Raw genomic sequence first — 24,573 nt, forward strand, 5'->3', positions numbered from 1 at the left:
ATCACAGGGACCCTTTTTAGGAGTCTCTGGAAGATTTCTTTCAGACTTCAGTAATCAAAGAAGCTGTGCTTCCTTGGAGTCATGGGTGGCTCTTTATTTTAAAGTTATCGTGGCTCTCATGTTGCTTGCTTTGGCCACCAGGAAGGTTGTTTTTGTTACCTGCCTTGACCTTAATGTAAAAACAAACAACCAGCTTCTGTGGAGTCGATTCTGACTCATGGTGACCCTACGCGTGCAGAGTACAGCTCTGCTCCACAGGGTTTTCAAGGCTGTGGCTTTTGGAATTGGGTCACCAGGGCTTCCTTCCAGGGAGCCTCTGGGTGAGGTCGAACTGCCAACCTTTTAATTTGTGGCTGAGCGCTTAACCATTTGTGCCACCCAGGGACTCTGGCGGTAATGTAGGAGTCCTCAAAGTGTTAATTTTTCTACAATAGAGGCAGCACTCCAGTGTACAAACTATTTGGTGATTTAGCTGATGTATTACAGGAGTTAAAACATTGAGGCAGGCTGTAATCTATGAGTGATTGATACTGTGCTTTGAACCTGAGCCCTGGCAGCATTTGGAATTCTCCCTCTTCACCCCTGCTGAGACGGTGAATATGTACCCGTTGGCCTGGTCACATTGCGGCTGCTAACCTGGACACGTTCCTGAGAATTGTATCTTGATTGCAATCAGCATATGCTTTAAGGAATCTGACCTTGTGACTTTTGATGTGCGGCTTGTATTTGTGTCACTCTTCCCCGATCACAGGGTATTAATATATGTAGAATATCTTCCCTGCTAAGAAGACAAGAGCCACTAATTGTGCTTAATTTTCATATGCTATGGTGCTTTGAGAATGCCCCAAAGTGACATTTTTGAACATAGATTATTTTTAAGTCAGAAATACATTATCCATCATACTGTTTTTGTGTGGAGGAGTGGTAGACAAATACTTTAGAAACTTCGTGTTATCAATATAAATATAACCTAATATTTATGTAATTATACTCAAGGTGTTATTCTTGTATAGATGAGGAAACGGAGATGAACTTTGTTAGAATAATGGAGGTTAAAAAAAAATCTTTGCAGTGCTCAAGTCTTTTATTTTGCTTAGTTTATTAAGCCATCTTATTTTTTACTTTGGAGACAATAGTTGAGAAAGTAAGCATTAGGCATGTTATTAAAAAAAAGGAAATTGTTACATACTATTAATACAATCACGGACACAGTTTGTAGTATGTATACATTCACAGTATCTGCTCAGAATTTCTTTTGGCTGAGGCTGAAGGATTGAAGGTAGCTTCTACATTTTATTTAGGTTTTGTTCAGAGATCCATGCAGAATTTTATTGAGGTTCCTTCCATCTTTTCCCTATAGATTTGATCAAACCTCTCATTCTGAGACACGGTGAAATGGTTTTTCCAGTCTCCCACAGTTCCTAAGAGAGACCAGAAAGGGGTCATTTAGTCATGCTCCAATGGAAAGACTTGGTGGTCCTTAGTAAATCAGTGGAATGCCCATTCTGGACATGACCTGTCAACATGCCTGCCTTTCCCAACTTCTCTTTCAAGTGGACACCAATCCACCTGCAGCTCTCTGCTTTGAGAAGAAGAATTAGGGTGCCCTTTGCGGGGGTGGGCTTCCAAATCAGGTGAACAAGGGATGACCTCGTCCCACTGGGTACACTCACAGGATGGACTGTTACACAGAAATGAAAAGGAATGAACTACTGACACACAGCCCATGGAGGCATCTTGTAACATTGTGTTGAGCAAAAGACACCAGACCCAAGAGAGTACATACTACATAATTCCATTTATACAAAGTCCAAGAAAAGGCAAAATCAGCCTATAGTGATAGAAATTAGAACAGTGGTTGTTTCTGGGGTTAGAGACTGACTGGAAATGGACATGAGAGGGAAGTTTCGGGGGCTATGAAAATGTTTAATATCGTGACTGGGTGCTGGCAATATGCATATATACACTTATCAAAATTTGTAGAACTGTACACTTAGGATCTGTGTACTTGAAAATATGAATCAGATACAATTTTCCACCAGGCAGTAATTATTAAAATAATAACAAAAGGTGGGGAAGGGATACCCTTTGTCCCACCAATGCTTCTTTTGGAAAACTATTCTAAAAAAAATAAAAGTATCAGGGCATAAGAACATATGTACAAAGATGTTTACTGTAGCATTATTCATAAAGACAAAAAAATTGGAAATGACAATAACAATAGTGTCTATCATTAGGGGAATATTTGACTAAATTATGATACGTGCATACTGTGGTATGAGACCACTAAAAACAGTGAAGATGGAAAGAATACACAGAGTCACTGTACCAAAAAGAATTGGTTGAAGTTCAACATGCATTACATTTTTACTTAAAAAAAAGGGGGTTTCTCCTTAAAAAATTTTAAGGCAGATCCTTCAGAATTCCTCTTTTGGGATTTGGAACTAAGAAATATTAAGTGAATAAGGCAGTTCTCAGCAGTTGTTGTAATTAAAATCATGATATTTAGTGAATTTGGGTCATGGTCAAGACCAAGTTCTGAGCAGAAACTAAGTTAGAAGAGGTTATGAAATAGAGAAAAGGTATATATTGTAGAGAGTCAGAATGTTGGTCAGCTGAGAAAGACAAACATGCCAGACGTGGAGAGTAGCTGAAACATATAAGCGGTGGAAAGCTAGAGCAAAGAGCCACAACCTCCTGCTGCTGAGGTCCTGAGTTTCTTAGACACAGGGGTCCCTGTAAGGTCTGGACCAATAGTGGCTCCTGTTCTTAGCTATCTACAAGATTCCCTTTCCCTTTTTGCCCCATGTGAATCTTCACAAGAAGCCCCTCTTATTTCGGCTAGCTCCAGTGACTCTCATTTTCTTGCAACCACATACCCCAGAGCAGTACTCCAGAGAGCTGCGGTCTACATTAGATCATTAGCAACATATTTTTTTGAATAGTCAAAATGTATTGTCTTAGAATTAATAACAAGCCAATATCTTCTTGCTAAGAGGCAGGGAGCATGTTACTAGGTAAGCTGAGTATTTGATAAATAGGTCCTACCAACCTTTTCTCATGAAGGGGGAAATGGACTGGTCCAGGATAGATTTGGGAACTGTAGAACGATTTGTCAGGGGATTTTCTTTCATTTTCTCAAATGACGTCTCCTGGACGATTTTATCCAGCACAGTTTCATCCAGGTTCTTTCCCATGAAATGCACCACCTTCTGAATTTCATGCTTTAGATTCTGTGGTAACATTGAATTGGAATGGAAAAAGATATCAGAAGGACATACTTAAATTCTTCAGGAATCCCTTCTCGAAGTATAGCCTTGAAACAGTTTTGGATTTTTTTGTATCTGACTCTGAAGTGGTTTCTTCTGAGGGGCCTTTACTTACCCTCTTCATGTCTTCAAAGAAGAGGAAGAGAATCTCGTATCTGTCTCTTATCTCCCACCATCCTTTCACATGGTCAAACCAGGGACCCCAAGGCACTGTAACCAACATAAAGAAAAAGAACAGTCTACATAGAGATTATACAAAATATTTCTATAATTAGGAATTTTCTTTCCCTGAAGTGCATTGTAGAGAGACAAAAGCAAATTTTGAATCAGATAAATCCCTAGAGTCCTGATCTGTTTGATTTTGAGGGAGATATAGATTGGGCCAGACTCTGGGATAATTTGCCCCAACATGCTACCTAAAGTAGCTTCACGTTTAATATGTGCAATCACATATGCCCTAATATTGGGAAAGGAAGTATGCTTTGAAATGGGGGTCAATCTATAGGTTGAGTGACCAGAATAAAGGTTTTCAATTTGAGTTCGAAATGTTTGCTAAGGGCTGTGGGGATACACTATGAGTGCAGCCAGCCTAGTCACAATCTGGTAACCAAACTGGTTGCCATGAAGTTGATTCTGACTCATAGTGATCCAGTGTGTGTCAGAGTAGAGCTGTGCTCCATAGGGTTTTCAGTGGCTGATTTTTGGGAAGTAAACTGCCAGACATCTGAGTGCATTTGAATCTCCAACATTTTGCCTAGCATCTGAGACTGTTAACTCTTTGCAGCACCCAGGAACTTCCCAGTCTATGGTAGGATGTTTCTAATGAGGCATACAATATTCTAAGGAACCAAAATGTTACATGTGATTCCTTAGATTCAGCCTAAGTTAGTGTAGTAACCCAGGGTGTGAAGGATTTCCTTTACCTTTTCCACTGATGAAGGTTTCAAAATATTCTTCCCAGGTACCAGGATCAGGAAGGATTTGATTCATCCTTTGGAAATGGTAGTAGGAAACCATACAGTCTTTGGCATTTCGAGCTACATAAAGGAACTTTGAGGTAAGAAGAAGTGGGTGAAAAATTGTATAAAAAATTATGTTTTTTACAGAATTCACTTAGGTCGATACATCCTACACATTTGGCTCAGTTCCCTGAGTTTGCAATGTGACTTAGCCTTTTTTGACGTCCCTCTCTGCTAAGCCTGCTCTTTATTTCTAACCAGGTCACAGTAGCCATCCTGACTCCTGATTGCCTCCTTGGTGTCAGGAGCACAGTCTTTCCCTAGGAACTATGACCTGCTACCAGACTAAGAAACTTCTGCATGAATGCTGGTGACCTTTCTGCCACTCTCATCTTGGTTTCCTTGAGAAGCAGTGTGGCTTCATTGTTAAGAGTTTGGGCCATGGAGCAAGAAAATAGCTGTTACTGTTTTTCCCTGGCCTCTTAACCTCAATTACTTCAGCTCTGCACCTGCAAAATACCTCTTTACATTTCATTTTGAACATAACCGCATATCCTTCTACCCTCCCAGTCTTTCACTTAAACCAAATATGACCTTTTCTTTTATTGTGACTCTTATTTACTCAACTCATATTCTGTCTAACGCTGTCAATTCCAACATGGCTTCGCTGACTATCTCAGATTCATGGCCAGCCATTTCAATGCACTGCTTTTTATTTTTTTTAACTCTAAAATTATGGTTTTCAATTGCGGGTACTTTTATATACCAGGGGACAGTTAGCAATGTCTGGATGTATTTTTGGCTGTCACAATTGGGGGAGTTGTTATTGGCATCTACTGAGTAGAGGCCAGGTATGAGAATACTGCCAAAATATCCTACGATGCACTGACTGGCCTCATCCCCCCAAATTATTCAGCCCCAAATGTAAATAGTGCCAAGGTTGAGAAGAAACCCTACTCTAAAACCTGATTTTCCCATTCCTGTTTTCCAAGTCCTAATACCCATTTTTTTCTTCTCCAACTTTCCAAAGCATCAATGAAAAAAGGGTAAAAAAATGTTGATTTGGGCAACTTAAAAATGTAAGTTTTTTAATAGCTCTGGCTTTTACTTCATTGCTGCTTCATAATCATTTTTAAAATCTTTTTTGCTCCCTATCATATTTCTCAACACCAGCCACAAGCCTTTCTCCTCTCCTTAAACTTTCATCCCATTTACCTCTCCAAGTTCACTAATTCTCTCTTCAGCTGTGTCTATTCTGCAGTTTAACCTATCCTTGAGTTTTTTTCAGTGATTACATATTTTCTTTCAATTATTGTTGTTATTGTTAGGTGCCATCTTGAGTCAGTTCCGACTCACAGCAACCCTGTGTATACAACGGAACAAAACACTGTCCAGTTCTGTGCCATCTTCACAATTGTTGTCATGCTTGAGCCCATTGTTGCAGCCACTGTGTCAATCAGTTTGTTATAGAAGCTCTATTTATTTAATAATTATATTTAAAAATAGTATTTTACTTCTTTTATTTTTGATTCAGTCCTTCATTTCTTTACACAATTTAAACATTCTTAGGTGTTTTATTTCCTGCATCTGATAATTTATTGTAGGAAATTATCGAAGTCTAATTCTACCATTCTTTTTGCAGACCCTCATTCATGGTGGCTTATTGCTTTGTGCATTTCGTAATTTTGAATGGCAAGCTCATTTGGGAATCTTATGGAACACAAGTTGAAGCCATGTCCTTCCTGAGAAAATTTGTGTATGTTTTTGCCAGGCATCTTGTGGGCAGTGACAACTTGGGACCGACCACTTTATGCTGATTTCTCAGCTTGCAGTTTCTTGGACAATGCAAGAAGTGCAAATTTGAGTTTCAAACTGTTGAGAGAGGAGACCTGTGGTTACATATTCTCAGGAGAGTTGAGAGCCTAGATCAAAACAGAAAGGTTTCATTGGGTATGCCTTTGTTTCCCACCCAGAGGATATCGTCCTTTAGTGGTCCCAGATTTACGTGAGTGTGTGTGATGGTCTGTTTCAGTTTTTCACTTTTCTTGTTTCTTGTGCTCTAGGAATTGACACTTCCCTGTGTAGTCATTAAAGCTTGATTATCGAGGTCATCAAATTCCTCTAGGACAGCTGTCGTCTCAACTTATTTCTCTGAATTTTAGCTCCTCTTCATTTTTGGAACTTAGGAATTTCTCTTACTTTATTTTGATATCAGTTACATAAATGTTATATTTTTTGTGTCATTCCTAGGTGTTTCATAGCAAGAGGGTTTCAGGGTATCTAGTCTGTCATAATCCTGGAGATGGAAGCTCTCTTCCCCTCATACAACTGTACCGAAAGACTCAGATCATTTGATGTAAACCCTCTCAACTTCACTCTTCTCTCCCAGAAATACATCTTTATGAATCCTTTTCCTTTCATTCCCACCTCTGAGGAAGCAGCACAGCTCTTTTTTTTTTTTAACCAAGGCTAACATCTCAGTTTGTACCCTCGATTCCATTCTCTTCCACGGTCTTTCAGTCATTTGTTATTTCAGCAAACATGTTTTTAATGCCCTCTGTATGCCAGGAACTTATTAGTCACTAGAATATAGAAAAAATAAAATAAAATCCCTGCTGTGGAGAGCCCACAGTCTACTAGTTGCTGAGGCTGAGTGTCCCTTTTAAGAACAAGGTTCCATCTGTTGACCGTTTCAAAAAATCTTAAATGTTTTTCTCTCACTAACTCTTTCCTCTCTGCTCTATTTAAGGAGCCTTCCCATTTTTTTTTCCCAACACTTCAGCATTTGAGCCCTATCCTTTCTCTCCTTTTTTACAGAGTAAACTGTTTCTTTGTTACCTTGCAGTTGTTTTCCCAGAAAGATGGTGGCAAGAGTTGAGTGGGAAGGTGAGTCCTTAGTATCCTTGGAGAGGGCATTGCACTGGCTTTTTCCACACCTGTAAAATAAGGCAAGAAGAAACGTCTGCATAGCATAAGTACCGCCTGAGGAACTTATGTTCTAGGCTTTGTCCAGAATATCCTATCACCTACCTATCTTTTGGTTTGTCTTATAATTTTTCTTTGGGATTTCACAATGGGAGTACTTGTATTAACTTCAGTTTTTCGGAGTCACAGAGCTTGAGGGCTGGAGGGGAGCTTAGAGTTAATTTACTCTAACCCTGTCATTTTTAAGAATGGAGACAGAAACTGAGAATGGGCAAGTGACGTTTTGTTTGAGGCAAAGCCAGCCAGGACCAGCAACCATGCCTTTCTTGACAACAAGCCAGTTCAAATTCTGGTATGTTCTATAGCAGATTGCCACATGTACTGGCAAGTATTTTATTCATTTGTTTCATTTTTAAAAATATATGTATTTGATGGCATGTGAGTCGTGATTTGTACTCTCTCATTTAAAATGTTTATTAGGCATTGCTCAGTGCAATCATTGTGTTAAACCGAGGTTAGGGGAAAAGGCAACAAAGATAAAGAAGACACAGTCCTTGTTCTCTAAGTAGCTCATGCAACAGTGTAGGAATCAGAGGTTTATGCAAATAATGCCAGGGAGTGAGCAGAGTAGAGTAGCTGAGAATTAAAATAGCTGCAAGGACCCGGAGTATATTGATGGGTCTTAGATGACACTATTTAATTTGGACCCTGACACGTAGTTGATAGGTACAAAGCCCTTCTGCATAAAGGGTCAGGAAGGCTGGCCAAATGGAAGAGGGTATTTTCATAAAGTATAAAAAAACTGATCATAAAATGGTATTTTATTTTTAATGCGATATCAACAGTTTATACTAGGTAACAGCCTCCTACACTGACCTCCTCCTCACCAGCTCTGGTGTGGCATGAGGGTCTGGAAGGTGACAGTCTCATATCCTAAACAATGTCTACAGATTCTTGAGCACTGGGCTGAGGTGATTGATGGGTGAGGCCCTCTCTTGGCAGTGTCTGGTTTTCCAAAGATGGGTGGGGGTGGAGAGGGGGCGAGAAAGGAATCTACTGAAAAGATTCCTCTCCATACTCCTGCCTCTCATTCTGGGAGTACTCTTGCCGCTTGTTGACTTTTTAATAGCTTGATCCCACTTCCCTCTGCGTTCTTCGTTTATGTCTGAGCATTGCTGAGTAGGTTTATCCTCCTGCACCTAAGAAGGAGTGGGAATCTCTGCAGATTCCAGTGAAGAGAATGAGGACGCACGCTTGCAATTGGTAGGGCCTAGGTCTCTCAGTACCTGACGCCTTGAGATGTAAGCGCTGGTGAGTACCTTCAAATGATTGCTGCTTTTAAGCAGCTTGTGACCATATTACTCTTATACCTGAAAACCTTGAATACTCTCTAGTACTTCCAGTGGCTTTTCAAGTCTGCTTCCTAAGCTGTATGTGTGTGGGGGGAGGGGAGAGGAAGAGTATGGGAGGAGAAGTTGGAGGTGATAGTGAGGGGATCCGCTTCATTCTAATCCCTTTGGTTTTATTTATTTTATTTTTTGGAAAGTTCCCAACATTGGAATACATTTAATCCTTCCTCCTTCTTTGCACTCTGTACACGTGGTTAGTTCTTACTTATTCTTCAAGAGTCTCTCCAGGCTGGCAATATGATGGACTAGATACTATGAGGCACTCTCCTGTTATAAAACACTTGCAAATGCTGATTAAAACACAGTGAATATCCTTTTAAGTGCATTATGAAGCAGAAAAGAAACAACATCCCCAGGGCCAAAAATCAAGAGAGAACCTCAGTGGAGAAGAGGTGAACTAAGGCTGCCATGTCAACTGCCCTGAAGATGTTTGCCAACACGGCAAACTACCAAAAAAAAAAAAAAAGTCGTTGCCGTTGAGTGGATTCTGACTCACAGCAACCCCATAGGACAGAGTAGGACTGCCCCATAGAGCTTCCAAGGAGCACCTGGTAGATTCAAACTGCAGACTTTTTGGTTAGCAGGTGTAGCACTTAACCACTATGCCACCAGGCTCCCCTCCCCTCCACCCGCAACCTACAGTCTTCCTTAAAATGACTGCCTGTGGGTAGGAGACCAGGCCTTGGGGTTTCATAAGGTGAAGAGATGGAACTGAGACCTCTGCTTAAGCTGAAAAACTCAAATGCCTATAACCTCAGTGAATGAATGAGAGAGACAGGGTAGTTTCTTTTTTTTTCTGTCTTGGTTTTGGGAGCAGAAAAAACGGGCTTCCTTGAGAACTCATAACCCAACCCTGTCCTGCATGGTCTTGAAATTACAGTACCTGCTTGGTCCAGAAATTACCTTAAACTACTCCTGACTGGAAAGGCTCCAAGGCAGGTGTGAGATTAAGAGCAGGAGAAACAAAAGCCCTCAATGCAAAATTACAAAATGGATGAGGAAACAAGCCCTAGGAGCAAGAATTAGAAAAACATCCAAGGGGGAAACTGGACCCCCAAGGACCTCAGTAATTGGAATGATTTGATACAGAATATGTAGCTAGGTTTAAAATGTTTAAAGAAATAAAAGAGAGAATTGAAAACATGGGCAAGGAACAAAAGACTATCCAAAAGACTGGGAACATTCATAAAACACCTCCAGGTGAAAGCCCACAATGAAAAGGTTAAATAGGACATAGGTGAAAAGAAAAATAGCAATAGGGTTTAACAAACACAATATACAGTGTCAAAGAGATGGAAAATATGAGAGAAATACGAGTAGGCATAGAGGGTAAAAGGCAAAGGACAGGTGGAATTAGACTGTCAGTTCCAACCTGAGGAACGAGACCCAGATTTTCTGTCAGGAAGTCTGACCTTCAGGTTTGTAAACGTCCCTTCTGGTACTAGTGGTGCTAGTCGCTCTCGTCGTTTTTTAAAATCACAACTGATTTAATGCCTCGTGGGCAGCAGCTAGCCACTGTCTAAAAGGGGCTTAGTCTTCAAATTGGGGAGACTAGTCTACATCCAGCCTTCACAGTCTTTGCAAGGCTCCCAATCATCTTTCCCACTGGTAACAAGCAGGCAACAACACCCCTCCTCTTCCAGCCCTCCTGGAAGGCCTGGTCTAGCCACAGCGCCAGACTTTTCTGCTGAAGAACTGCTACAGGAGAGGCAGAGAGGATGCTGTGTGTTTGGGACTTCACCTAAAACAGTCCACCGGTGTTTCCAAAGTTATGTGAATTATCTGTGTTCTCTCTCTCTCAAATCAATGTTCTGGGAATTTCACTGGCTTTGTCTCTTCTCCCTTGCACATTGCCGTGGCCACTTAGACTCCAGGTTGAGAAGTGCAGGCCTTCCTCAGGGTACAGTTTCATTCCCAAGGCCACGTGGAGGGGAAGACGGGGATGAATGGAGTCACTGTTTGCCTTTATGATCTGTGCAAGGAGCTTCGCCCTGAACTTGAGCCACATGACATATGGCTGTGGGGGGATGAATTAATTCAGCAATTGCCTACTAAACCAATATTTGTGGATATGGCTATGTGGGAGTACAAAGTTAAATAGAACATGATTCTGGCCTTCCAGGGAATTTTTGAGATAGACCTGTACTTAAGAATAGCAATGAGAACTTATCTTTTCAGGTATCACCTTCTCTAGGAATTGTTCTTTGGCCGTATGCTTCCCCCTCCCCTACCCCACTATTGCTCAATGCTAACTTCCAAGTAACATGTTGTTGTTGTTAGCTGCTGTCGAATCCCTGACTCATGGCAAGCCTGTGTACAACAGAATGGGACTGTTGTGATCTGTAGGATTTTTAGTGGCTCATTTTTTAGAAGTAGATCTCCAGGTCTTTCTTCCTAGTCTGTTCTAGTCTGGAAGTGCCTCTGAAAACTGTTCAGCATCATAGCAACACACAAGCCTCCACTGATAGATGTAATTGTATAATCTGCATTTGTCTCTTCCATGGGACCATAAAGTTATTGAGGGCAAGTAGAACTATGGAGTCTTATTTGTAGTGTGAGGCCCAGAATATAAATGTTTGTTGAACTGGTTATTCCTAGATTGTATGTATATACAGTTCACACACACAACCCACAGATATTTGTTCTTTTTGAACATATTCTCATGCAGTTACAGCTGTGATATCTTTATCGTTGAATGACTGTAACTAGTTGTAGATATTAGAGGGGAAGAAGGGCTGAGTGGGAAACTGAATAAGTAGGGCACAGTTCCACACCATGGTGTCCAGTGTTTTATGTTTGCTTTTGATTTTATTGTCATAGTATATATTATATAATATATATTATATAGAGTTTTCAAAGAACACCAGATGGATTTGAACTGCTGACCTTTTGATTTGTAGTTGTAGCTGTTAACCACCACGCCACCAGGGTTTCTATATTTCCAGTCCTCCTTCAATCTCATACCTATAACCAGTTACAGTCATACAATGATAAAGATATCATAGCTGTAACTGTATGAGAATATGTTCAAAAAGAACAAATATATATATTTTCTTTTTGTATGTATATATATTATAAACCCTGGTAGCCTAGTGGTTAAGAGCTCAGCTGCCCACCAAAAGGTCAGCAGTTCGAATCCACCAGCCACTCCTTGGAAACCCTATGGGACAGTTCTATTCTGTCCTATAGGGTCGATATGAATTGGAATTGATTCGACCGAACCTAACAACAACAAGGCGCATATGACATAAGATTTGCCATTTTAACTATTTTTAGATGTGCAATTCAGTGGCGTTAATTACATTATGTTGTGCAACCATGACTACTATCTATTTCCAAAACTTATTCATCATCCCAAAGAGAAACTCTGTACCCATTAAGCAATAATTCCCCACACCCCCATTCCTCAGCCCTAGTAACTATCATCAACTGTCTTTATGAATTTGCCCGTTCCAGATATTCCATATGAAGGGAATTGTACAATTTTGTCCTTTTGTATCTGTCTTATTTCACTCAGCACAGCATTTCCAAGGTGCATCCGCATTGTAGCATCTCTAAGAACTTCCTTCTTTTTATGGCTGAATGATATTCTATCGTATGGATAGACCACATTTTGTTTCTCCATTCTTCACTTGATGGACACTTGGGTTATTTACACCTTTTGGCGAATGTGAATAATGCTTCTATGAATGTTGGTGTACAAGCATCTGTTTGAGTCCCTGTTTTCGTATCTTGTGGGTGTATACCTAAGAGTGAAGTTGCCGGGTCATAGGGGAATTCCATGTTTAACTTTTTAAGGAACCACCAAACTCTTTTCCACGGAGATTACACCATTTTACATTCTCACCAGCAATGCACAAGGGTTCCATTTTTTCAGCAACATCACCAACACTTGTTATTTTCTGTTTTTTCCCCCTTTTTTCTTACAGTCATCCTAGTGAATGTAAAGTGGTATTTCATTGTAGCTTTGATTTGCATTTCCCTAATAGGGTCGCTATGAGTTGGAATCGACTCAGCAGCGGCACTGGGTTTGGTTTTGGTTTAATGACTAATGATGTTGAGCATCTTTTCATGTGCTTATTGTCTATTTGTATTTCATCTGTGGAGAAATGTCTATTCAAGTGCTTTGTCCATTTTTTAATTGTGTCAGCAGTTTTTTTTTTTTTAACTGTACATTAATCATCCAATCCCAGATTCCCTCTTAAGGTGGTTGGTATATATGACTAACACACATCAGTGTATTTTAGAAACTACCCTCCTCTGCTTAATGGTATTTCTTACCTCTGTGGTTTAGGGATTATCTACTCTGAAACTAAACCACTTCGCAGCTGAGTCTCCACCCAGAATTTGTTTGTTTGTGGCTGTAAAGACCCTAAAGCTGTAGCTGTTTGTAATCTCTTACTTCTTTGGCCACAGGGCAACTTGGTCCACCAGGAACCATCTTGGCTTCTATCTGACTTGTTATGCTGGGCTATTGGTCACTCTCATTTCTCATAATGCTGTAGCTGTTGGTGTTGAGTGAAGTTCTGTCCAGTTTCTTGTGCTGACTTAGTGATTGAATTCTGCTCCACACTACCAAGAATACCTCATTAGAAATCTTGCTTAGGCTTTTTCTCTCTCTTTGATCTCTCAAATTGTCAGAGGCAAAACAATGGCGACAGGGACAGAATGTACAAATAAGATCAAAATCTGGGTGTGTATGATTCAAGAACACATGGGGTCCTGGGGTAAGGAACTTATCCTGAAAAAAAAAATTTTTTTTTTTAAAGAGGTGGTTAATTAATAATACCCAGCATTTAGATAGTATCTACTATGTGCCAGAAGCAGTTCTAAAGTTTTACATATATTAACTGATTTAATCTTCACAAAAATCCTTTGAGGTAGTCACTAATTCAACCCATATTTTGTAGATGAGGAAACTAAAAGGTTAAATAACTTGGTAAAGGCCATGGAGTGAGTGGTAGGGTCATAATTTAAACCCTGGTAGTCCTATAGGGTTGCTGTGAGTCAGAATTGACTCAATGGCAATGAGTTATGAGTTAGTCCTTAGCCATGATGCCATCTTGCTACTCGAGGGTCAGAAGACCAGACACAAACAAAAATTGAAGGCCCTAGTTACACATGGAGTGAGATCATAATTAAGCAAGCAGAGGTTAGACTGTACATGGGATCGGAATCACAGAGATAGTGAAGAGCAGGGTCGGGGCCAGGTACTGGATTGCAAAGCTATTGGCCAATTAGTTAAGGACTGACTTGGGAGACAGTCAGGAACTAAGAGAGCCAGAGGAGTCAGATAGGCTGGCAGGTAAGTCTCAAGTTTATTCTAAGTTGGAGACACAGCTTTGCCCAGGTTACAAGTTTCTTATATGCATCCTCTCAGGAACTTTTCTATCTCAGGACATTTGTCAGAGCTTTGTAAGACCCGTCAACCAATTACCCCAGTCTTTAATGCTAGAGTTGCACTGACTATGTTTTCACAGCTCGTAGCTACAAGATGACCAGTTTTCTATCACACTGGTCTGTGCAGTGCTGAAACACAGGGAAGTAAGCCTTTCTCCAATGTTTGTTCTGCAAAATACTTCCTGTAGCGTCCAGTCACCTGGAATGGCTTCTTTCACCTTCTGGATTGTCATTCTGAGCTTAGTTTTTTGGTAAACATCCAAGATGAGCATTACCTAAAAAAGGCCACTTTACTGAACAGAAATAATTGTCTCCAAATGCATATTTTGCGGATTATCAGACACTTGCTTGGTTGTATCAGGCTTTTATGGGATGGGGTAAGGAGAAAAGTGGGGTGTAAATTGCTCATAAACAATTTTGTGCTTTGTGTATTCTACAATTGCACGTGACCAGGGGAAGTGTTTGAGAAGAAAATAAGGAAGAATCTGACTCTAATCTATATCCTTATTTGGTGATTCATTTTTGCCAAAAAATCTTTGATAATGTGTTGAAAGAGAAGAAAAGAAAGAAAAAAAGAAGAAACATATGGTAATAGAAGGAAAGAATAGAAGAGAGAAGAAAAGGAGAAAGAACAAGAGAAATTGAAAAAGGAAAGACAGAAAGAAAAGAGACAGAGAATCAGAAGAAAGGAGAGAACAGAGACAAGACAGAGAAAGAGAGAGAGAAGTGAGAGAAAGAAGGGAGACAGGTCAGTGTGATAGGAGCTTTTACCAGAGGGCTGGGGTGGACGTGCCCACTCAATGAAAGGGTGGCGGTGTTGAATTATCACTTGCTGACATTTCTCCACGTCCCCATTGTGTTCAATCATGTCCACAATTTCCTGAATCCATGTTGTCCCTGAGGTCCAGATGGAAAGGATGAAAAGCAAAAACTTGTTAAACCATCTGCCGCTGAAGTGTCCTGAGTAATCAGAGGAAACTTGGAGAATGACTGGTGTTTGCTTCTACAGCCTCCCCTAAGTCAGGATCCTGTGAGCCATGACAGATGGACATCTGTCCAGGAAAAGCTCATCCTTTTGGAGATGGATTTTGGATCTCCATCAAACCAAAACCAAACCCAGTGCCGTCAAGTCGATTCCGACTCATAGTGACCCTATAGGACAGAGTAGAACTGCCCCATAAAGTTTCCAAGGAGTGCCTGGTGGATTTGAACTGCTGACCCTTTGGTTCGCAGCCGTAGCACTTAACCACTACGCCACCAGGGTTTCCTTGGGTCTCCATAGGGACTGGGATTCCTTTTTCTCCTTTTTTACCTTGGAGACAGCTGTTAGAAGAAGTGGCAGAAGCAAAGCCTCACCGTGCATCCACCCAAGGGCAGTCCAGGCCAGAGCATAGCCTGGCTGGGTCCTGGGAAGCCCTTAGGTTTGTCCCTGGCTAACCTCGGGGTTACTCGGTATCTTGAGAGCAAACACCCTCCTCGAACAAGAGGAAGGAGCACACTTTCTTGAATAAATGCAAACATCCCATCAAGGGGAATTCTAAGTTAATGTGAGAAGCCCGTGCTGACTCAGCAGGTCAGAGGTCTTCGCTGCTGCTCCCCACAGTCACCTGATTTAGGGTAGGTACAGATGAGAAGATCATCAGGCTTGGCCTCAAATTTCTGGATCTGGCTCCAGTTGTCCACAGTTGTAGCCTGCAGAGGGATCCCTGCCACTTCTTTCAGCTGCTTCTGTTCCCCCAACTCTGTGGTCATGGCCATACTGTCTCGGGGAGGAGGGTGTCCACGGGGCTAAGAATAGAGAGGAATTTTTAAATGCACGAAATAAGGAAAGCAGGAAGAATGGGCCACTATTACTTCAGAATAGCTGTCTACTCAGATTCTAGAAGACATTTACTGCTACTACTAATTATGATAATGCTAATAGTTTAACGTTTATTGAACACTTTAATTTACCATGCGCTGGGCTTAGGGCCTTAAATACTTTAACTGATTTTAACTCTTGCATAAAAAGAGTGATGGAACTTTAGAGCTGAAAGGGGCCTGATAGAATATGTAACAGTAAATGGTGGTTGGAAATTGACTAAAAGGATCTTCCCCAGCCTCTCTGTGGAATGAGTGACAGAAGTAGGTGTCCCTGCTTAGCAAGGCCCGTTTTCATGCTGGCTTTTGCTCACAAAGTGAGTTGAGCCCTTTAGGATGGAGACTCACTATGTTTTCAGAAAATGAAAGACAAATTGTTCCTGAAACATTTCTAATATAAGAAGCAGTTGTATTTATAATGCATCAGAAAAGTCTCTGGCTGTTGTTATGTGCTCTTGAATCGGCCTCCAACTCATAGCTACCTCATGCACAACGGGATGGAATGTTGAGCAGTTCTGCACCATCTCCATGACTGGTTATGGATGGGACCATTGTGATCCGTAGGGTTTTCATTGGCTGATTTTTGGCAGTAGATTGCCAGGTTTTCTTCCCTGTCTGTCTTACCCTGGAAGTTCTGCTAAAACCTGTTCAACATCATAACAACACGTAAGCCTTCACTAACAAATGGGTGGTGGTAGGATTTGAACCATATTCCTGAGATCATGGTATGATCAGGAGTTCCTGGGTGGTGTAAATGGTTAAGAACTGGACTACTAACTGAAAGGTTGGTCGTTCAGACCCACCCAGAGGTGCCTTGGAAGTAAGGTTTGATGGCAACTATCAGGAGCAACATGATGTGATCAACTTTAGGAAGGAGGTGGGAAGAGAACTAATGTTTCTTACAAGTCTTCTATGTTAGATCCTTTACAAACTTTTCTCTTTAATTCATATCAGAATTTTATTAAGAAGGAATAATTATTATGCTTATAAATGTGAGGAAACTGAGGCTTACTTGATGAATAATTTGCCCAAGATTGCCCAGCTAATCAGTGGCAGAGCCTTGATTCCAACCAACATATGTCTGTCTGCCAATCCCATGCTCTTTCTTCACAACTTTAGGAGGTTTTATGAGTATAATTATGAGTATAATGCATATACAGTATTGCAGAAAATTTGGAATAAGGTCAAGTGTATAAAGAAAAAGCCCATCACACAGGAATTGTATTATTTTGATGTATTTCTGTCTTTTTCAAATGTGTATTTAAGTAGGCAGAATAACGGTCCTCCAGAGGTGTCCATGCCCAAATCCCTAGAACCAGTGAATATGCTTTATTACATGGCAAAGGATCTTTGCAGATGGAATTAAGGATATGAAACTTAAGATGAGAGATTGTCCTGAATTATCCAAGTGGGCCCAATGTAGTCAAAAAGGTATGAAAAGTGGGAGAGAAGATTAGAAGAGCCGGTCAGCGAGATGTGGCAGAAGAGGGAGGAGAGATTCCAAATATAAGGAGGATATCATTGTCATTGAAGCTTATCCTCTTCTGCCTGAAACCTCAGCACAGAAAGCAGAGTTAATTGCTCTCACTAGAGACCTCCAAATAGCTGCCCGTAAAGCAACCAATGTTTATATGGATTCCAGGTCTGCCTTCTTAGTCCTGCGTCCTCATGCCATTTGAAAAGAATGAGGCCTTTTAACATCAACTTGGAAAGACATTAAGTATGCCATAGAAATTTTAGCCCTACTTGAAGCTGTGAAAATACCCCCAGAAGTTTTGGTCATGCATTGCCCAGGACATCAAAAGGGAACTTCTGATACTGTCTCAGGCAATGCTAAAGCCAGCAAAGCCACCAGAGGGCTGCCGAGTAAACTGTGAATTCAAAGGTTAGTAGACAGCTAACTTTAATCCCTTCTCTACAACTTCCAGAAACAACTCCAAGTTACATTAAGAGATCTCAAACAAGCTGCTTAATGAGGAGCAACAGTAGATTTTCATGGATGGAATCATACCCATGATTATGATTCCAGGACATTTGATGGATCCCCTTCTCTGTGAAGCACATCGTTCAACCCTTTATGGGCATGAAACCTTTTACAGCCTGGTCTCTGAATACATTATTGGAGAAAACCTTCATTGAGCCATCCAGCATTCCTGCCAAATATGTGCCCAAAACAACCCAAAACAAATGGGCCCCTACCACGGGAATCCAATATCAAGGACAAAGTTAAAGAGAAGACTGGAAAGTCAACTTCACCGACATACCAAGACCCCTGGCAATTATAAATTTATAATTATAAAAGTGTTCGTTGACACTTTTTCTGGTTGGGTAGAAGCTTTCCCTTATAAAACAGATAAGCATTAGAAGTTACAAAACTTAATAAAATCATTCCCAGATTCAGCCTACCTGCAATGATTGAAAGTGACAATGGATCTCACTTCACCTCACAAACTACACAAGAAGTCTCTAGACTTTTAGGAATCAGCTGGAACTTACACTCAGCCTGGAGACCACAGTCAAGTGGAAAAGTTGGAAAGATGAATCACATACTGGAAAACTAAATTGCCAAAATCTGTCAAGAAACAAAGATAGCCTAGCCCCAAGGTTTGCCCTTAGCCCTCTTGTGGGTACGGGTTGCCCCCCGAGTGGGCTCAAATTGAGCCTTTTCAAAATTACGTATAGAAAATAATTTCTTAAAAATAACTTGCCCTTGACCAATACTCAGGTTTCTGTCACCTGGGGGCTCACTCTCTGAAAATATTTGTTGTCTTTGTCTGGTGTCCTATCTTCTATGTACAGGTATGTTCTCAGCCATCTGAAATATCCTGTTGATGCCTGCTTCACCCGTTCCAGTCTGGTGACCAAGTTCTGAAAAAGTGGAAAGCAGAGCCCCTTGAACCCTAGTGAACTGGACTGCACACTGTTCTTTTAACTACCAACTCAACAGCTAAACTTGAAAACATCAAAGTGCATCACACTTGCCTCAAACCTGTACCGCCCCCAGAAGAACCTCTGCAACAAGAACAACCTCATCAAAACAAGTGGACTTGTGAGCCTGTGTAGGACTTACAATATCTGTTTAAAACAAAACAAAAACAAAGCTAATGCCTAACCCATGACCCTCCAACCCAGAGACCCTCCATCATGATTGTGCTCTTAATGTTTATGCTGACTTAACTGTCTGGCAATCATTGTGTTCTTCCTTCTCTTTTTACAGCAGCTACAGATCATTCCTCACTTTCTATATTTTGACTGTGAAAAAATAAATTTCTGTTGTTTTACGATTCTCAGTTTGTGGGACTTTGCTATGGTAACCCTAGGAAGACAATATTGTGAAGTACTTGAAGTTAAGAATGGAGTCTTTATAGACAGCAACATTCAAGGGATGGTTAGAGAAAGAGGAGCTGTCAGAATTTGCTACATCTAAGGACCTGTAAAAAAAAGAAAGAAAGAAAAAACCTCATTGCCTTTGAGTCAATTCCGACTCATAGCAACCCTACAGTACAGAGTAGAACTGCACCATAGGGTTTCCAAGGAGTGGCTGGTGGATTTGAACTGCCGACCTTTTGGTTAACAGCCAAGCTCTTAACCACTGTACCACCAGGACTCCATGTGTCTGAGGACAGCAAAGTTAAATAATTTAGATGTCTAGTCTAATATGCCTTCCACTATATTGTCTGTTCCCCACGTGTCTGTCACTTTGTCGTACTCAAAATTTGACTGGGGAAGAGCTGCCTCCTCAGAGTAGAGTTGACCTTAATGACGTGGTTGGAGTCAGGCTTTCAGGACCTTCATTTGCTGATGTGGCATGACTCAAAATGAGAAGAAACAGCTGAAAACATCCATTAATAATTGGATTTGGAGCGTATGAAGTATGAATATAGGAAAATTGGAAATCCTGAAAAATGAGATGGTATTGGCCATTTTGAATCAGACAGTCATATGGTCTACTGTGCTGGGAATGACAACTTGAAGAGGAATGGCATTGCATTCATTGTCAAAAAGAACATTTCAAGATCTAGCCTGAGGTACAATGCTGTCAATGATAGGATAATATCCATATGTACAAGGAAGACTAGTTAATATGACTATTATTCAAATTTACGCACCAAACACTAAAGCCAAAGATGAAGAAATTGGAGATTTTTACCAACTTCTGCAGACTGAAAATGATCAAACATGCAATCAGGATGCATTGATAATTACTGGTGATTGGAATGCAAAAGTTGGAAACAAAGAAGAGGGATTGGTTTTTGGAAAGTAAGGTCTTGGTGATAGAAACTATGCTGGAGAAGGATCATAGTTGGAAAATAAGATCTCAGTGATAGATACGATGCCAGAGATGAAAAGATAGAATTTTGCAAGACCAGCGACTTCTTCATTGGAAATACCTTTTTTTCACCAACATAAACGGCAGCTATACATGTGGACCTCACTGGATGGAACACACAGGAGTCAAATCGACTACATCTGTGGAAAAAGACTTTGGAAAAGCTCAATATTATCAGTCAGAACAATGCCACGGGCCAAGTTCAGAACAGGCCATCAACTGCTCCTATGCAAGTTCAAGTTGAAACTGAGGACAATTAGAACAAGCCCACAAGAGCCAAAGTACACCCTTGAGTATATATATAAAAAAAAAAAAAAAACCTGAATTTAGAGATCATCTCAAGAATAGATTTGGCATGTTGAACACTAATGACCAAAGACCAGACAAGCTGTGGAATGACATCAACGACATCATACATGAAGAAAGCAAAAAGACATTAAAAAGACAGGAAAGAAAGAAAAGACCAAAATGGTTGTCAGAAGAGACTCTGAAAATTGCTCTTGAACGTTGAGTAGCTAAGGTTAAAGTAAGAAATGATGAAGTAAAAGAACTGAACAGAAGAATTGAAAGGGTGGCTTGAGAAGACAAAATACAGTATTATAATGACATGTGCAAAGAGCTGGAGATAGAAAATGATAGGGAAGAACACAGTCAGCATTTCTCAAGCTGAAAGAACTGAAGAAAAAAATTCAAGCCTCGAGTTGCAATACTGAAGGATTCTACAGGGAAAATATTAAATGACTCAGGAAGCATCAAAAGAAGACGGAATGAATACGCAGAGTCACTATACCGAAAAGAATTGACTGATGTTCAACCATTTCAGGAGGTACCATATGATCAGGAACCGATGGTACTGAAGGAAGAAGTCCAAGCTGCGCTGAAGGCATCGGTGAAAAACAAGGCTCCAGGAATTGATGGAATACCAATTAAGATGTTTAACAAACGTATGCAGCACTGAAAGGGCTCCCTTGTCTATGCCAAAAAATTTGAAAGACTGCTGCCTGACCAACCAACTAGAATAGATCCATATTTATGGCTATTCCCAAGAAAGGTGATCCAACCAAATGTGGAAATTATCGAGCAATGTCATTAATATCACACGCAAGTAAAATTTTGCTGAAGATCATTCAAAAGCAGCAGCGGGAGTATATTGGCAGGGAGCTGCCAGAAATTCAAGCCAGATTCAGAAGACAACATGGAACCAGGAATATCATTGCTGATGTCAGATGGGTCCTGACTGAAAGCAGAGAATACCTGAAAGATGTTTCTATTGACTATGCAAAAGCATTCAACTGTGTGGCTCATAACAAATTATGGATAACATTTTGAAGAATGGAAATCCCAGAACACATAATTGTGCTCAGAGGAACTTATACATGAATCAAGCAGCAGTCGTTCGAACAGAACAAGGGGATACTGCGTGATTTAAAGTCAGGAAAGGTGTGCATCAGGATTGTATCCTTTTACCGTACTTATTCAATCTGTATGCTGAGCAAATAATCCAAGAAGCTGGACTATATGAAGAAGAACGGGGCATCAGGAGTGGAGAAAGGCTCATTATCAACCTGTGTTATGCAGATGACACAGCTTTGCTTGCTGAAAGTGAAGAGGACTTGAAGCACTTACTGATGAAGATCAAAGACTTCAGTATGGATTACACCTCAACATAAACCAAAAATCCTCACAACTGAACCAACAAGCAACATCTTGATAAACCGAAAAAAGATTGAAGTTGTCAAGGATTTCATTTTACTTGGATCCACAATAAACAACTGTAGAAGTAGTAGTCAAGAAATCAAAAGATGCATTGCATTGGGCAAATCTGCTGCAAAAGACCTCTATTTTATCATGTTAAAAAGCAAAGATGTCACCTTGAAGACTAAGGTGAGCCTAACCCAAGCCATTGTGTTTTCAATTGCCTCCGATGCATGCGAGAGCTGGACAATTATAAGGAATGAATAAGGAGGGTGGAAGTAGAATTCACGCCTTTGAATTGTGGTGTTGGTGAAGAATAGTGAATTTACTATGGTCTGGCCAAAAGAACAAACAAATCTCTCTTGGAAGAAATAACAGCAAGAGTGCTCTTTAGAAGCAAGGATGGTGAGACTTGTCTCAAGTACTTTGGACATGTTACCAGGAAGATCAGTCCCTGGAGAACGACATCATGCTTGGTAAAGTAGAGGAAGACACTCAAGGAGATGAGTTGACACAGTGGCTGCAACAATGGGCTCAAGCATAAAAACGATTGTGAGGATGGTGCAGGACTGGGCAGTGTTTCGTTCTGTTGTATATAGGGTTGCTATGAATCAGAACCAATTCAAAGGCACCTAACAACAACAACAAATTGTTCTGTGGAGCCCTGGTGGTGCAGTGGTTAAGAGCTCAGGCTTTTAACCAAAAGTTCGGTGGTTTAAATCCACCAACTGCTTCTTGGAAACCCTATGGAGCAGTTCTACTCTGTCCTATGGGGTTGCTGTGAGTCGTAACCTACTGGACAGGGAACAGATTTTGGTTTTTGTTTCTTTTAAAGGGGAAGAAATATTAAGGGAAGTAGGTGCGGCGGGATAGTAGAGGCAACAGGGTAATGAGCAGTGAGGGATCTTCCAATTCTCACAGAATTCCTATGCCCTTGTTGCTGAGCCACATTAACACACGATCCCTGTTCTTGCAGAGCTGGGCACATAGACTCTTTAGCAACCAGCTGGAAGCTTTTACATCCATTAAGGGCGTGGGCACGAAGGACCTCCTTGTGAAGCCTTCCCTGACTTCCATGGACAGAAAAAATAATTTCTTCCCCTGTGCTCCTTTAGTATTTTGTGTGTAAATTTTACTCCACTGTCCTGCGATCATTTGTTAATGTGTCTAGGACCCTGACTGCAGCATGGGGATTTGTCTTAGTCACCTTTGCAGGCCCTGTGTTTGTCTCAGGCAGTGGCTTGGAGGAAAGTGAAACAGGCTGCTCAGCCGTATCTTGAACCATACCTGAGCCCTTTTTTCTCTTCTTCTTTCTCTTCTTTCCCTCCCCCAGCCCATCCCTGCCTTCAGGTAAGATCCTGATGTTAGCTCCCCAAATGGTTAAGTGTTAACCAATGTTTCCTCTAAGACTGAGGAAAACAAGTGATATTGATCTAAGCCTGTCAAATAAGACGAAGAATGGTGCCAGCTACCCCGTGAGCTGATGGGATAATGGCAGGACAAGATCAACATGTTTGCGATACGACCACCAAAACCAAACAGAAGAAAGAGAACGCACATTCCACGAGTCCCTAAAACTTATGGCCCCTTTTCCCTTAAAAACCCGAACCCATCGGTAGTCTGGTGAGACAGACGACTTTAGGAGGAGATCATTCCCCTCTGTCCCCATATACCGGTATATCTAATAAAGCTCTTGCTACCCACTTCACCCCTGTCTCAAGAATTGGCTATTTGTGGCAGACAGCTCTAACTCAGGAAATTTCGGTAACAAAAGGAAGCCCCTTGAGGGAAGGAGAAATATCCTCAGGCAGAGAATTAGAGCTCCTTGTGAGGGAAGGACAGGGTGGACAGGGAAGAATGTAGCAGAACTTGTGGAAAAGGTTCTGGAGGAAAAGAGAGATATTATGGAAGCTTTTGGAAATTTTGCCTCGAGGTCCTGCATTTCTAGGCCTAACATTATTAGGCTGTGTCTATTAGTTACAGGTATCTTTTTTTTTAGGTTCCTTAGGATTATTAATGGAGTTGATCAGTATTATTTATATAATGGAGTCCTTGAGTGGTGCAAACAGTTAACATGCTCGCAGCTAACTGAAAGTTGGGAGGTTCGAGTTTACCCAGAGACACTTGGGAAGAAAGGCCTGGTGTGTTCTACTTCTGAAAAATTAGCCATTGAAAACTCTGCGGAGCACAGTTCTATTCTGACACAGATGGAGTTGTCATGAGTCAGTCTATTCAATGGCAAGTGTTCTTTTCTTTTTATTTATATTAAAGATTAAAGAAAATAACATTTCTCTAAGCCATATTCTTACCTTCAAGTTCTAGCTGAAAATCAGGAGCCCAAAGACCTGGCCAAGGGTCAGTGAATACAGAAGGTGCATTCCAAGGAAGCAGAGTAGCATTTCCTTGGTATGGCAATTGCAGAGGCTCAAATTACCACTGCGTTAGAGGTATGCCAGGGCATCGAGCAGGTCATGGTACACTTTGGGAGGCTTTTAGCATCAGTGTGGTAAATTAGAGCTCTGACTGAAAAGAAACAAACCCTGTAACCTGCCCTGAGGAGGAACTGTAAATGATTGCTCAATTGTGGCCTTACCCAGTCTGCAAATGTTAGCTTCCCTTTAGTTATGCAAAGTCAAGGGCTGTTTGGAGGAAAAAACCTGGAGGCCAAATATACCAGAATTCACTCTGTTCCTTCTTCTTGGTTTACCAGAGTTTTGTGCATACAG

The 24,573-nt window shown here is 40.9% G+C and overlaps 1 protein-coding gene across 3 annotated transcripts; it reads right to left on the bottom strand.

Moving 5' to 3' along the window:
- Nucleotides 1-1,080: 1,080 nt before the first annotated feature.
- On the bottom strand, nt 1,081-24,327 carry LOC126060137 (sulfotransferase 1C2). 3 transcript variants are annotated; one of them, XM_049856213.1, is made up of 9 exons: nt 24,157-24,327; nt 18,559-18,690; nt 15,570-15,750; nt 14,734-14,859; nt 7,067-7,164; nt 4,193-4,319; nt 3,385-3,479; nt 3,053-3,233; nt 1,081-1,421 (listed from the first exon to the last, which is right to left on the bottom strand). In XM_049856213.1, the coding sequence occupies exons 3-9, from the start codon at nt 15,718-15,720 to the stop codon at nt 1,309-1,311; spliced, it is 891 nt and encodes a 296-aa protein (XP_049712170.1). In that variant the 5' UTR covers nt 15,721-15,750; nt 18,559-18,690; nt 24,157-24,327; the 3' UTR covers nt 1,081-1,308. The 3 variants fall into 3 exon arrangements, with proteins under 3 accessions (XP_049712170.1, XP_049712169.1, XP_049712171.1); XM_049856212.1 differs by lacking the exon at nt 18,559-18,690; XM_049856214.1 differs by lacking the exons at nt 14,734-14,859; nt 18,559-18,690.
- Between the last annotated feature and the right edge of the window lie 246 nt (nt 24,328-24,573).

This window comes from Elephas maximus, chromosome 17 (genome assembly GCF_024166365.1).
Source record: "Elephas maximus indicus isolate mEleMax1 chromosome 17, mEleMax1 primary haplotype, whole genome shotgun sequence".
In the NCBI taxonomy this organism is placed as follows: domain Eukaryota; kingdom Metazoa; phylum Chordata; class Mammalia; order Proboscidea; family Elephantidae; genus Elephas; species Elephas maximus.